Source organism: Oreochromis aureus, linkage group 22 (genome assembly GCF_013358895.1).
Source record: "Oreochromis aureus strain Israel breed Guangdong linkage group 22, ZZ_aureus, whole genome shotgun sequence".
NCBI classification, from domain to species: domain Eukaryota; kingdom Metazoa; phylum Chordata; class Actinopteri; order Cichliformes; family Cichlidae; genus Oreochromis; species Oreochromis aureus.
This window is the reverse complement of record NC_052962.1, coordinates 20,961,437-20,976,067: the sequence shown is the minus strand read 5'-3', so window position 1 is coordinate 20,976,067 and position 14,631 is coordinate 20,961,437. Positions and strand designations below refer to the sequence as shown.

The window sequence follows — 14,631 nt, the reverse complement described above, 5'->3', positions numbered from 1 at the left end:
GTTGTGTGTAGAAAACACTGGTTTATCCCTTGAGTAAGGTGCCTTTTTATGCCTTAATGATTCATAGTTTAGAGTTAAGTGAATAAAAAAAACACTCCTCTGGTTTCTCTTTCACTCATTTTCAGTCTAGTCCTTGTTCCTGACCATTTTCAAAGTCCAAAGAAAGCCTGGTGAAGTACTGTTCAAGACCATTTTTGAGAAAAAAATAAAAAAATAAAAGTCTGGCTCCTTGGAAGCAAAATATAAAGAAACAACATGTTACTCAAGACATTTGCACATTGCTGTTTTACAACACAAAATGATACCAGTTTTAACAAAAATAGCCAGCACAAATGCATTGTTTATATAAATTTTATAATATTTTTTATAATTAATATATTCTTTTAAGAAACAAAGGGGGTGCAGTACTATTTAATGCTTTAAATCTAGTCTGACATCTCCAAGGAGAGCAGACGCAAAACATGCATGTAAAACAATGAAAACACTGATGGCAACAGATAAAGATGGCATGAAAGGAGGAGGTTGCAAAGTGGCTTGCAGATACAACTGTTGTCAGGCTAAAGCAGCTTAAATAGTAAGTCCTCTAAGAGATTTGCTTCATATGAGATCAGAAGAATCCAAAAAGCATCAGATGAGCCACCATATAATCGTTGAAAATTCAAAAAAATCCTCATATTTAAAAATTTCCCAGTCTAATTTTTTTGATGTATAGAAATGTCTGCAAATTCCTAAACAGTTAATGACATACATTTGTTAAATCCCTTGAATTAAAGCCCAAAATCTGCACATCAATCACGTATTATGGATTATTTAATTTAAAATCCACTGTAGCTGTTTTCAGAAGCAAACTGCAAAAATGTAATCACTGTCCCTATACTTATGGGCCTAACTGTATATGTTTTGCTGTTATTTAAGATAAATGACAAAGTCTTTAAAGCCAAAGAAGCATCAAACTTCCTTATTCTATGTGTCAGGAAAAATTAGATTCCTACCTGAACCTGCAGCGACAGCTGGTGCCAGGCATAGTCATTGCTCTGATTCTGCCGGGTGAAATCATCACTGTAGCTGTGTGAGTGGACGATGCTCGGCTGTACCAGACTGCTCTGTGACCGCAGGGCGGACAAGTCCTCGCTGCGAGAGAAAGCACTGTTGCCAAAGGCCGGTGGGTAGTCGTGATGGCCATTCTCAGGCTCAGGGGCGAGGAGAAGAGGAGGGGGAGGCTGGGCCGACTGAGCCGGGGAGTTCTGGGCGGCCAGATGGAATAGCGGGTTCTGGAAAGACAGGGGGAAGTGCATAGCCGCTGCCGCCTGCTGCTGTTGCTGAGAGATGGATTCGGTCGGGCCCCCTACATGACCCATCTGGCTTATTCTCAGACCAGAGCCCGCTGAACCACTCGGCAAATGCCCGCCCATACGAAGAGGACCGCCGAGGTTCCCAAAGCTGTGGCCGAGACCTGCGATGGAGGCCTGAGAGGAGGTGAGCATGTCTCCCACAGAGTTCAGGTTGGAAATGCTGTTCATACGAGAGTCCTGAAGGTCCATCATGGACACACTTTTGTTTACACTGTGGACCTGAGAGACAGAAGAAAACAATATAGCACCAAAGAGAAGCATAGATACTAATAAATAGCTTTTTTTGTCTCATGGCAAAGAAAATATATGCCTATATGCTGTTTTTAGGATGACCATCTGTCAAGACCTACAGATGGGAAAAACAGCTCTGGGACCAATCTGAAGCTCATAGATATGGTTACTAATGTGGACTGTCCCTTTTAAATAACCAACAACCAACCAATTTGTTGTCCGACATGGGACACCACTGACTGTTATCAGGGTCTGAATTTCTTAGACTCTAATAGAGTGATTAGTGGTTTGTTGTTTCTCCTGGGTGGTATGAACAAGCCTGGCATCCATGAAAAAGAAAAGATTTTTGAAATTTATCACACATGCAAGGTGACTGACCCACAGTACCTTCGGATCAGGTTCTGTGATGTCCGAGCTGCTCGTGCAGTACGCAGGGCTTGATCGAGCCAGGGGTGGGCGGGTCACATAGAACACTTCCCTCGACGAGCGAAGGTCGCGTTCAGCGTGCCGCCTCATGTTCAGGTTAGACGCGAGGGATTCTACAGCTGACACTCCAGTAGTGGGGGACGGCAAGCGAGAGATGTCTATTGAACTAAAGAAAAAATAAACAGACACTTTACCAAAGAGCTCCATCAAGATATTTCTGCTCATTAGCTTGCATTATCCCATTTGATTGTCAGGTGGCTTTGGCTCAGGTGGTAGAGCAGTTCAGCAGTCCAGCAACTGCAGAGCTGGAAAGTTTTTTTCCTTGATACAAAGGAGGTATTTTAATATTGTAACCCCTGTTTATTGCTTGTATTAATTTAAACTGTTAGATTTTATATATATATATATATATATATATATATATATATATATATATATATATATATATATGTATATAATCTGAATAATCAGATAAACTATGCCAGCTTATATTTTTCTAAAGTGTAGCAGTCGAATTTGAAATCTCACATTTGGAACTAAATAAAAGTGTTTTCTTTCAGTAGTTAGTGATCCAGCAGGGTATAATGGGTGATACACACCATAATTTCCACACCCCATCTGAAGTACAAAAAAATAAAATAAAATAAAAACTGTATACGTAGGGAGTATTTCTGGGAAAATTTAGACAAAGTCTTAGTTTTGGATTTTGGTGGCCTGATTTTATTTTCCTAATAGACACTAGAGGCCTTGTAGCAAGTCATGCATTACGACTATGAGAGTACAGTATAGAAAAAAAAAAACAATTATCTAATCTGACGAATGATTTCTGTCAGTGTGACACCTCTTGGGGTTAACGCTGGCAGGTGTGTCATTCCTGATGTTGACTTTCCAGGTGTTTCATCTCTGTCCTCTTAAATTTGCAATGAGCAGATTTTAAATGATTCTCATTCAGCTTCATTTTTACAGTTTTAGTTCTGGTCTCGTCCCTAACAAATAAAATGTTTGGTAAGGTGAATTTAAATGCAGTCGTGGACGAATTTGGGCCCACTCTTTTTTTTTTTCTTTTTTTTTTTTACGATGTTGTATTGAAGTTTGCAGGCATTTCTTTATGCATGGCTCTTTTAAGGTCTCATCACAGCATTTCAGTCTGATTAAGGTCTGGATTCTCTTAGAGATTCACTGCTCTGCTTAGTGTTCATTGTTATGTTGCATGACCCAATTTCAATCAAGCTTTAGCTGTCAGACAGATGGTCTCGTTTTCAAATCTAGAATATTTTGGTATACAGATGAGTTCATGGTTAATTCACTGACTGCAAGGTGCCCAGGACATGTGTCCACAGGACAAACCCAAATCATCACCACTCCACTGTCGTGCTTAACAGTTGGTGTGAGGTTCTTTTTGCAGAGACGCTGTGTTTGGTTTTCTCCAAATGTGGGTCAGTGCATTAAATTCAAACATCTCATTCTGGTCTCATCAGTCAAAAGGACATTTTCTTGTTCTTGTTCAATCTTTTTCTAATTGTACTGTCATGAATTTTAACATTTGACATGCTAACTGAGGCCTGTAGAGACTGAGAAGTAACTTTTTGTTTTGTTCTTTGTGCAGAGAAACTAAAAAAAAAATCTGACTTTTGGGTGAATCTATTAAGACATCCACTCCTGAGAAGTTTCCAGCATTGCGTTTAACACACACCTGAATGCTCCAGACCAACAAACTGTCAACATGTCTACTTTCATAAAGCTGATCACACTATCTTTATCAATCAATCAGGTACCTTTGATTAGTAGCAGCTGGCTGCTACTTACCTTCCTGTGTAAGCAGTAAGGGTGCACTTATTACACAGAGTCGTGTACAAATGTTCTTTTTCACATGACTGCACTTTGCGTTTAGCAAACACAAAATATGCGCCACAAAATGTAATCACTGTTATTCATGTTAAAGGGCCATTTAAACAGGCGTCATGGCACAACAGTCTCTTGACAATCTGACAGCGCTAACATGAATGAAAGCACACAGGAAAAAAAGCTCAGGCAGGAGAGTCTGGGAACAGACTCTCAGGTGCCCACATTTACTGATTGATAAAATACTTTAAAAGCCTGAAGAGGTGCATTAGCATTAGCATTAGAGGCTCTTAGAAATACACCCGTGTTGTCCTGAGCTAATAAAACTCTCTTATTATGTATTCTTGGCCTTTTTATGTGTTGTCGCTAATTACACCCTTGTGAAACTGTCTTTATGTGGGTTTAGTGAGCATAATATATATTGTCTTGATAGAGCCACAGCGGGGACTGATCCTGCTGTGGCTTTGTTCCCTTTGGGTGTATGCAAATATATTTTCATGTCCAGAATCGCTGAGAAGAAAAAACACAAACACAAGAAGGTACCTGTTTAAGTCACGCATCATAAGGCTTTGGAAATCAGAGGACATAAGACGATTGAAGGACGGGCGGGAGAAGAGTCTGTCCTTCGGTCGGTCCGGCTGGTGATTTGTCGGCATGTGAAGCTGCGGGTTCCTCAGAGCGACGCTGATGTCGTTCAGCAGTCGAGGCAGGGGTCCAAGTTTGAGTATAGCATCCTGCAGAACGGACAGGTTTTCAAAATCGAGAATAGACCAAAAGCTCAAATGGTTCCAAACAGCAGTTCCCAAACTTGTCTTTTCTATTTTCCCACTGCAGGCTATTTTATTGACCATGTTTTAGCAGCGCTACCAACTGGGAGAAAGATCCAACTGGAGAAAAGATGAAATAAAAAGATAAAGGAATTATTTTGTGTATTGATGAGCTAGGTTTTAATTCATTATACTGCTGGTGAAGGCTTGACAGGGAGTGATTTTAAAAAAGGGCGCACAGACAGGAAATTGCCATACAAATATCTTAAAGCTATAATAAATATTTATTAGAGATTCAATGAAACTGACTCATATTCTACTTTATTAAACATGCAGCCAGTCTACACATCAGTCTTTTGGGGTTTTTTAATCGTGCGTTCCAGCTTTCATTTATAACTTGCATCCCTTCACTCAGGGGTCTTATTGACGGCTCCATTCAGCTAGCTAACTATCAGGAAATTGAGCATTGCACAATTCCTGACATGTTTACGGATTCAGAGGGCTACCATAGGGCGAGAGGTGGACAGATCACCAGTCTTGTAGGGCTAACACACAAAGATAGACAACAATTCATGCTCATATTCACACATATGGCCAGTTTACTTAACCCCATGCATGTCTGTGGACTGTGGGAGGAAGTTGGAATTTAATAATAAAACCAATTACATCTCAGTTTTTAGAAAGCTGATTTCTCTCCCGTGTTTGTCAGAAAACTATGGTTCACTTTCCACTAACAACAATTTTCAAACAGACACTAAATGTTTATTTGAACTCATCGAGTTATTCCACCTACCTTGCTAAGCTGGCCCATGACTTCCCACAGTAAGCTGTGGAGCATGGATAACTCTCTTCCGAGGTCAATGTAGCCCTCGAACCCTCCTGCATTTCCTCCGGTGTCCAAGTTGGAAATCTCATAGAGAAACTGCTGCATGGAGCCCCACTCCATTTCCAGGAACTCATTCATGAAATACATGTATTCCTCCTTGGGTCCAAATCTGCACACACATCACAGGTAACATTTGTAGGACATGTGAAGACAAGAGAAGAATTTGGAAACACACTGCGCACTCTGTCAGCGGATATAAAGCGTAGGGTTTAAGCTGTTACAGTTTTATATAAAATACACTCAAAAGGCTTGTTGACTTTCTTGTTGTTCTGTAATTCTGATATTAGTGAGTGTGTTACAGCATGCTGCACCAAATAATGTGCAAATCACTTAACTCTAATGTTTAAATAAATGCAAATGTTGTATTTTATGTTAGCAACATGTGTCAAAAGAGCCAGGACAGGGGCATGTTTACCACTGCATTGCATCACTTTTTCTTATAACGGCATACTGTGAGCATTTGCTAACCATTTTCCTATTCTTGCTTGATGTAGGAATTCAGCTGCTCAGCAAGTCAGAGCTCCTTTGTAGCATTTTTCATTTTGAAATGCATCAAATGTTCTCAGCGGGTGACGAGTCTGGACTGCAATCGCCGGTTTTGCAACTGGATTCTTGTACTACAGAGCCGTGCTGCTCTAATGCTCTAATACATGCTTAATGTGTTTTGTCATTGTCTTATTGTAAAAAAAATAAATTAATAATATTCAAACAAACAAAAACTAGACCTTCCCTAAAAAGATTATATCTGAATGGTAGCATGGGTTTGCTCCCAAAAGCTGTATGTAGCATTCAGGAAGCTTTTACAGAAGTGCATTATTTCACCCCCATACCATCACGGATGCTGGCTTTTTAACTTTATACCAAAACCAAGACTCTCTCTTTTGACTCCTTTCATAGTTTCCCAAAAAAAGTTTTTAATCAGACCACATGACAGTTTTCTTCTTTGTCTCATTTTGGGTTTTTCCTTTAATTGGTGCAGTTAATGACGGGTTAAGACACCTCAACATGTGAATCAATAAAGACGTGGTTTAACGACCATTGCAATTGGTTCTGAGTTTTTCCGAGCGTAGCTCCAGTAAGTAAACTGATGCACACTCATTCATTTTGTTCTGGAAGTGGGCCGGAAAGAAGACGGCAACCCCTCGCTTCAGAAAAGAGAAAAAAGGGTTACCCTTAATAGGCAACCAAGGGGGAAAGAGCTAACATGCATTTGTGGATGCACAGATGTTTATTGCAGGGGTATCAAACATAAGGCCCCAGGGCCAGAATTGGCCCAGCAAAGACTGCAATCCAGCCCACTGGGCACCTATGGAAAATGTAAAGGAAAGCATAAATTTTGGACTTTTAAATGTATTTTAATAGGTTTTACATCTTTATCCACTGATAGAGACCCCACGGTCTCAGAGTGATTTAGTAGAAAAATAAATGAGAGAAAAGTCCAGAAATTAAAATTAAAAATTTCCTGGGGATTTTTTGTTTTGTTTTTTACAGTGTGCCCTCATTTTAAAAAAGGGATTTTTAAATGTTGTTTCATAATTATAGGGTAGTCTGGAGAATTAACTACTAGAGCTTTTCCTGTAATTTTTCACATTTATTTCTTACATTTTAAGCCCAAAGAGGCATGCCGATTTATTTTTATTTACTACAGCAGGATCTCGTTATCGTGTAGAAAAACTGAGATGTGCTGTTGAAATTGCAGTGCTTGTTCTTATATCAAGATATATCAGGGATTAAATCTGTAGTTAAATTTCATTACACTGACAGAAAGGGGAGTTTTACTGGTCTTGCATGAAAGTGCGCTGTATGTGGCACATGATGTAAAATGAATTTGACATCCCTGGTTGTGGAGTGTGGTGACAGAATCACACAGTTTTTAATGTTGTATTAGTTGGTAACCTTAAACCTCACAGAAGATTTCCCTCGTTTCTCTGAACCTTTTAAAACATTTTATACAGTAGACATATTAAGATGTCTAAGTTCACCTGGGGTTTGATTAGGTGTGTAATTTGGTTTGTTGTTTTGAACATTTTTATGATGATCCCTCGCTGTTTACTTGCTGAACTTTATTTCCATGCTCAGAGTGAAGAACGTGCTAACGGCTACAGCCAAACTGTAACGACACCTGGCTGCTTATAGCGTGTGGCTGTGAGTGTGTGAGCGACTATTTGCCTGCTGTGCTTTGTTGTGCATCCATGAAACAGGCAGGCTCGTAATACGACGTACGTAAGGCTGACCAGTCAGGACCGAGCGTACTGAAAATCAGGCGATTTGCGGCTCAAGCAGTGTATCTTCAGTTCTTATACTTATTAAAATTTGATGCCAGCAACATGGTTTAAACAAAGCTGGATCAGAATACTTTTGTAATAAGATACAAAGTAAAATCATTTAACAGTAGTGTTTGTTGAGTTAAAATAAGAATGTAGGTATTTAAAGACATTAATGAAGGCAAAGCAGCTAAAGCTAACGCTATCCAGAGCGTTAGCTTTAGCTAAGGCAGCCACAAGCTAGCACCCTCGGTATGAGCGAAGGATCAAAGCAGTTTTGAGGAAAATTATGGAGGCAAGTGAGGAGGAGAAAAGGGTGGATTTTATTGTTATATAAATCTGTTGCACACACACTTTAAAAACTTATAACAGGAAACCTAGTGTGCACTTTAAGAGACTCCAAATTAATGGCCTTGGGAATACTAGCATGACTGCTCAACTGCACCTTTCTGATCAAGTTCACCTGAAAATATTTGTACTGGATTAGTTCATAACTAAGGTCTCTTCAAAAATACTCTTTTATTTAAAATGTGACTGGTTACTTTTGATGTTTTATTATATGTACGTGTGGAATTAAAAACTCAGAGTATGACTGGAAGAAATTACTTTCATTATCTCAGCGAGTCCCTTTTATCAGAGTGTTGTTTTGATCTTTTTTCTGTAACTTGTTTGACAAAAAAAGTGCCCATCCACAAGGTTAAGTTTAATCAGTTAATTGTTTCAGGTCTGTAACTGTTAAAAGGGATAATTAAGAATAAGCCTGAGTTTCATCTTAAAAGTTATTTTTGGTATAACAGGTGTGACCTTGAGAGCACATCCTAAAAAGTTCTTTAAAGCCGTCAAATAAATTACCACCGTGTGCGATTTTGATGTCTTAATCACAGGGGCCTAGTTACGCCAGGGGAATTCGTTATGATGTTCAAGACAATTCTTTGAGTGCAGAGCGGTGGCTCAGAGTTCAACGTCGGTGAGTAACAGCTTATAACCTGGCAGTCAAAACTGCAAATCTCTATTTGCGTGATGTCAGTGTGTGACATCCATCCCACCTAGCACAAGTGTCAGACGCCTGCAGATTTAAAACTGTACTGAATCAAATGAGTGTAACGTCACAGCTGGCGTAAGAGGGCAGGCGAAGACAGACACTCACTTGTTGAAGCTGGCCAGGTTCTGCATCACCTTGGCTATGAGCGTGAGTGTGCGGGACGTGCGTTCAGCGGGATACTCCTGCATTAAGTTGAACAGGGAGGGCGACATGATGGCTGGGCACATGAAGCGAAGAAACAGGGAGGAGCTGATGAGGCTGTCAGCGAGATCCTCTCTTCCGCGCTCAGCACATCTGGCTCTCCATGAGGCAAAAACTTCTTTCAGCTCCCGGGGAAATATGCTGAAACAAGAACATGATTTTATTTCCCGCTGTCAGGGAGAACAGCAAGACAAAATGCTATAGCTTATGCGAAACCCTCAGGAATTCAAGGAATTCCTTGCTCAAAACAATATATTTGTTCAGGGTTTATTTGAATAAATCAGTTTCTTTTCCTCAGATTAATAATGTTTAATATCCTTTTTAACTGACTTCTACTTAATTCTGCAGCTTTCAAGGAAAGTGAGAACATGACACATCTGGGCAAAATGGACGGCAGACTGAAAGTTTCAGTCCTCTGTTCCTTTCAGGCACCAATTAATACGCAATGAGAACAGTTATGCACATACACAGAGCTTTCTGAGGGCACCAAACTGACCAGAGAGAGTTGATAATCTTGCAGAGTAGGAGCTCGCAGCACATTCGAAGGTTGGCTTGATGGTCAGCGAGGACTGATGGTGGGACACGCATGGGGTCCACCTCGCAGTTCTCCTCAGACTCATATAAGGCTCGAATAAAGTCACCTACAAAATGTAGATTACATTGTCTTTACCTTTATAGGAAAAAAAAACCTATATACAAAAAGAAGCTGCAATGACAACTGAACCAGCACACAACTGCACCATTTTTTTCTTTTCCCTAGAAAATGGTGCAACTAAAGTAAATAAATGTAAAATGGTGAATATAAAACTGCTTTAATAATGGCTGAATCTTAAAGACATAAATATAAAATATGCATAGTTTTTACTTTACAGATTGTTTTATAATTGCAGAGGAGTATTTCAAGGATTAATAAAAGTGGTGCTGCACGCGCACACAGAGAGATGCACAGCTCCTCATTCTTCCTCTAATGAGCAAAAAAAAAAAAATCAGCAAAGATAGAAACATGTTAAGATTTAAATAATCAAAAATAGGATAAAAGTGGACATCTCTAAATGTGTTTGATTTTAGCTAGTTTTATAACTAACTAGACTTGCATCAGTTACACTTGTCTTAAACCGGACACGCCATTCATTTGTATTTGTATTTTGAGATGTAAGCTAACAAAAAAGACATTTGCATTTAATGTTGCGCCACAGAAATCCTATTAAAATATAATTTGTCTTTGCTGATGTGACAGACTATTTTTCTTAGAGCCTGCATTTCTGAAATTGAGCCACGACAATCGGGAGTAATTGTGCATGTCACAAAAACAAGCACAACATCAAACAATGGCACAATCAGTTACACTAAATGCCAGATGCTGCTTATGCATGAACTTGGCCTATTTTAGTAAAAGGTAAAAAGGTATTTACTTAGAGCTTCAAGCACACATACCTTCATTCAGTCAGCAGGGCACTGATAAACGCAGTGAAGCACAGCCTTACCTATAGCCTCCTTGAGGTATCTGTGACCTATCAGTTTGAGGTACTCTTCCACGGCCTTTGTAGCGAGTGTGTTTTCCCGAAAGATTAAGTGCTCTCGGTCCATGAATCGATCCACCTCACACATCGCCATGTCTGACAGGAACTCCTGAGAAGAGATTACACTTACAGTACAGCTGAGTACACATACAGTTAAGTCTATAAGACACTTTTGTTTTGTAGTTTTGCCTCCGTACACCACCACAGCAGATCTGAAATCAAACAATCATACTGTGCAAGCATTGACCATTAAGCTTTAATTCAAGGAGTTTAACAAAAGTATTGCTTGTCAATTAATGATCTAATTACTTTTTAGTCTCTGAAAATGCCTCATATGCCAATCCAGCATAACATTATGACCACCTGCCTAATATTGTGTTGGTCCCTATTTTACTGTCAAAACTGCCTTAACCCATTGAAGCATGGATTTCGCTAGACCCCTAAAGGTGTGCTGTGATATCTGGCACCAAGATATTAGCAACAGATCCTTTCAGTCCTTTAGGTTGCGAGATGAGGCCTCCATGGATTGTCCTTGTTTCTCCAGCACACACCCACAGATCTTGGATCTTTTGAGGCTAAGTCAACACCTCAAACCATTCCTGAACCATTGTTCCTTTGTGGCAGGGTGCATTATCCTACTGAAAGAGCCATCAATAAATACCGTTTCCTTGAAAGAGTGTACATGGTCTGCAACAATGCTTAGGGTAGGCGGTACATCCACATGGATGGGACGACCCAAGGTTTTCCACCAGAACATTGCCCAAAGCATCACGTTGCTTCAACTGGCCAGGTAAAAGAGCACACGTACCCGGTCATACACATGAGGTTAAAGAACACATGATTCATCAGACCAGGGCATGTTCTTCCATTGCTCCGTGGTCGAGTTCTGATGCTCACATCCCCATTGTTGGTGTTTCGACAGAGGACAGGGGTCAGCATGGGTACCCTGACTGGTCTGTGGTTATACAGTGTATCCTAGAAATGTATTATCAGAGCCAACATTAACATTACAAATAATTGACCCTTGGCTGCCCATGAACCTGCTGCTGGTTCATCACTGTTCTTTCTTGGCCCACTTCTGTAGATATTGACCACTGCACACTAGGAACACCTCACAAGTGCTGCAGCTGTGGAGATGCTCTGACCCACTCATCTAGCCAAAACAGTTTGGCCACAGTTTGTCAAACTTGCTCAAATCCTTATGCTTGCTCATTTTTCCAGCTTCTAACACATCAATGTAAAGTACAAAATAATCACTTGCTCTCCGATATATCACACTCACTAATGGGTGCAAAGATGAAGACATAATTGGTGTTATTCATTTCACCTGTCAGTAGTCATAACAGTATGCACGATTGGTGTATAAATATATGAGAAAAAATATCTGTAATTCCTAAATCGTTCATTTAAATCTTTTTTATAAAATCCCTTGAATTAAAGCTCAAAGTCTGCAGTCTTGATTGTTGATTGATTTAAAATCCACTGAGCTGGTCTACAGAGGCAAAAACACAATAAAATGTGCCATTGTCTAGAAACCTTTGGACCTAACCGCACCTCTGTAAAATTCTTGCAAATTAAAAATACAAATCAAACAGAAAAGAGGGAGACAAGTACATAAATTATTTAAGATACACCAACAAGCCGTAATTTGACCTCTCTTTACCTTTGTCTTCCCCGTGCTTTGAAGGATGTGCACCAGTGCAAATGCCACCTCCTCTTTGCTCTTCACACTCAACAGAGGCTCCAGAACCCCACACAGTGTTCGGTAGTTGTTGGTAATGTACTCCGCAAACTCCTTGTACAGCTCCATCGGGAGGATGTTCATTGTCTGGTAGCGAGACTTGATACGTAGTGAGGCGTTGATAACTTTGGTACTTCCAACACCGCCGCTTTTGGCCAGAACACTGGACTGAATCACCGGGTACCACTGCTCGACGAACTGCCTGCCGGTGATGCTGGATATGGGGATGCTAACAAGGCCAATGTATGTGCTTTTTTCCTAGATTTTTAAGAAAAAACATGTTTATTTCACGTATTTATTGCAAATGTTTAGGCGAAAAGCATTAAAAATGACTTCACGAGACACTTTCGTTACCTTGCGTCTTTTTTTGTCCGTTTCCTTGTAGAGGTGCAAACGAAGGCTACGAATGGTAGGCAAATTGTTAAATTCAAAATGCTCGCCCCAGAAGACGGTGTCGGTGCGGGGCTTGCTGGTGGTGCGTGCGTACAGCATGTCATCCAGACACAGCTCACAATAATAGCGTTTCTTAGCTGGAAGGTCTCGTGCTTCGATGATCCACAACTTGAGGACATTATCCACCCGTCTGCTGTTATCCTGAAAATGAAACGAGGAGTTCTGTTACTGCATTATAACAGTCCTTACTTAAAACTGTCTCATAATGTTGCAATGTAGTTGATCCTTTTCAGTGAGAGTGTAATACTAGGATGAAATATAATCTGTTCTACTGAATCTACCTTGTTGGGCTTGACAGCTCGTTGTAGATTTTCGATCCATTTGTCTCTTTCTGAAGCTGAACGGCAGGCAAAACATTTTGTCCCTGAATTAGTCGTTACCTGTGGATAAAACATATCGCTTTTTGGCGTTCATGATCAAGAAAGATTCCTTATAAAACTATAGTTAACAATGATTTTTATTTTTGATCATCTTTAGTGTTTTTCAATTAACTTAGTTAAGCTCATAGGACTTTTTGTTGGAATCTGTAACAGTACTTGTCATCGAGAAAGGGGCAAAAAACATTTTCAAGGCCACCAGTTGGGCACCCTCTTTCACTGGTCTTCCACTGACAGCGCCATGACACCACCAGAAAGCTCAACTGCAATACCTGGCACCCCAGGTATATGCCCGTTCTGCTTTTACCCCCCATGGCAGACATTTTTTAGCCCAGTTAGAGTCTTTCCTCTTCTTCCAAAGCCTTTTGCTGCTTTGCTCAGTCGCCTCTGAGTGACTTGATAACTTGTTGGAAGGCCTGTCCTTGATCCCCCTCATGCTCTTCAAGAAACTGGCTCACCTCATGGCCAGAGTTCCTCTGCATCCCACCTCTACAGGGGACACCTGAGTACGCCAGCTGTGTTGTTCTGCCTAGTTACCTCTCAGTGTTTCAGGTTTTTAGCTACATTTCTACACTAAGATTAGCCCAAAGTACATAAAAGTCTCTGCATGCGCACACACTGAGCTCTGCAACATCACAAATGGACTTTTGTGTCATTTTCTTATATTATTTTTTTTTTACTTCTCTCTAGTAACAGTTTTATTACATAAACTGAAATAAAGACAAATATGTCAATCAGGTGTCACTAATCCTAATTTGGGATTTTGCAAAAACTGTCTATATTTGGCTTTTTAATACATAGCTGCACCCCCACATGGTCTTACTTGCACATTATTAGCAGCTTTATAAACATGTAGAGTGCCAAGACCATAAGGTAAATAATTTGTGTTAAGGTTCTACATGAAGGTCAGCTGCTATATGCTGATTTCAGGTTTATACGTCTATAATAAAGCAGTCTTTTTCTCTGAGTCTTTTCTCTGCTATCTAAGCTGAGGTCTAACATCTAAGCTGTCTGAATTATCCATGAACAGATGCTACATCTTACACAGTCTCCATCAGTTTCTAATAGTAGAGTTAGCCCTCGTATCAAAACATATCGATTCTGAACTGGCATGCTGTTGATGGAGAGAAAAACTTGCGCAGATCTGATCATTTCTGACTCACTAATTTGCGCTGCTCTTACATCATATATCACATCGGGTCACTTGTGAAATGTATTTGCTGCCCATGCTTATAGATCACTTGCAGAACTTTACACTCCATCGGCACATTTTTGCAGCCTCGAGGTACTTAGTCCAGTTAGTAAATCTGGTCCTGTGTCTTCAAATTACTTCTTTTGTTTTTGTGCTTTTTGTTAACTCTGAACAGACCAAACTCTATCGATTCTCAGTTTCCAGTTTTATATAATTAACTCAATTATTAAAGCACTAATTCCATAAACCACTGGGCCACCTCATTTATTTTTCAAGAGAGGTGTGAAGTGGCTTTGTAGTGGCACCTGAATTGCGACATAAATACAGTGAGATAAAA

General features: G+C 40.0%; 1 protein-coding gene across 5 annotated transcripts in view; it reads right to left on the bottom strand.

The window, feature by feature from the left end:
• LOC116322715 (ras/Rap GTPase-activating protein SynGAP-like) overlaps nucleotides 1-14,631 on the bottom strand; it is a 54,532-nt gene that overhangs the window by 17,922 nt on the left and 21,979 nt on the right. For 2 of the 5 annotated variants that reach the window (XM_039605162.1, XM_039605166.1), the window contains exons 5-14: nucleotides 13,007-13,105; nucleotides 12,627-12,887; nucleotides 12,195-12,530; nucleotides 10,496-10,640; nucleotides 9,508-9,652; nucleotides 8,916-9,152; nucleotides 5,412-5,613; nucleotides 4,395-4,585; nucleotides 1,962-2,175; nucleotides 993-1,571 (exon numbers count right to left, since the gene is read on the bottom strand). In XM_039605162.1, coding sequence (XP_039461096.1) covers nucleotides 993-1,571; nucleotides 1,962-2,175; nucleotides 4,395-4,585; nucleotides 5,412-5,613; nucleotides 8,916-9,152; nucleotides 9,508-9,652; nucleotides 10,496-10,640; nucleotides 12,195-12,530; nucleotides 12,627-12,887; nucleotides 13,007-13,105 — 2,409 coding nt within the window. The remainder of the gene's footprint in view (nucleotides 1-992; nucleotides 1,572-1,961; nucleotides 2,176-4,394; nucleotides 4,586-5,411; nucleotides 5,614-8,915; nucleotides 9,153-9,507; nucleotides 9,653-10,495; nucleotides 10,641-12,194; nucleotides 12,531-12,626; nucleotides 12,888-13,006; nucleotides 13,106-14,631) is intronic. The other 3 variants (XM_039605163.1, XM_039605164.1, XM_039605165.1) reach the window with 3 other exon arrangements.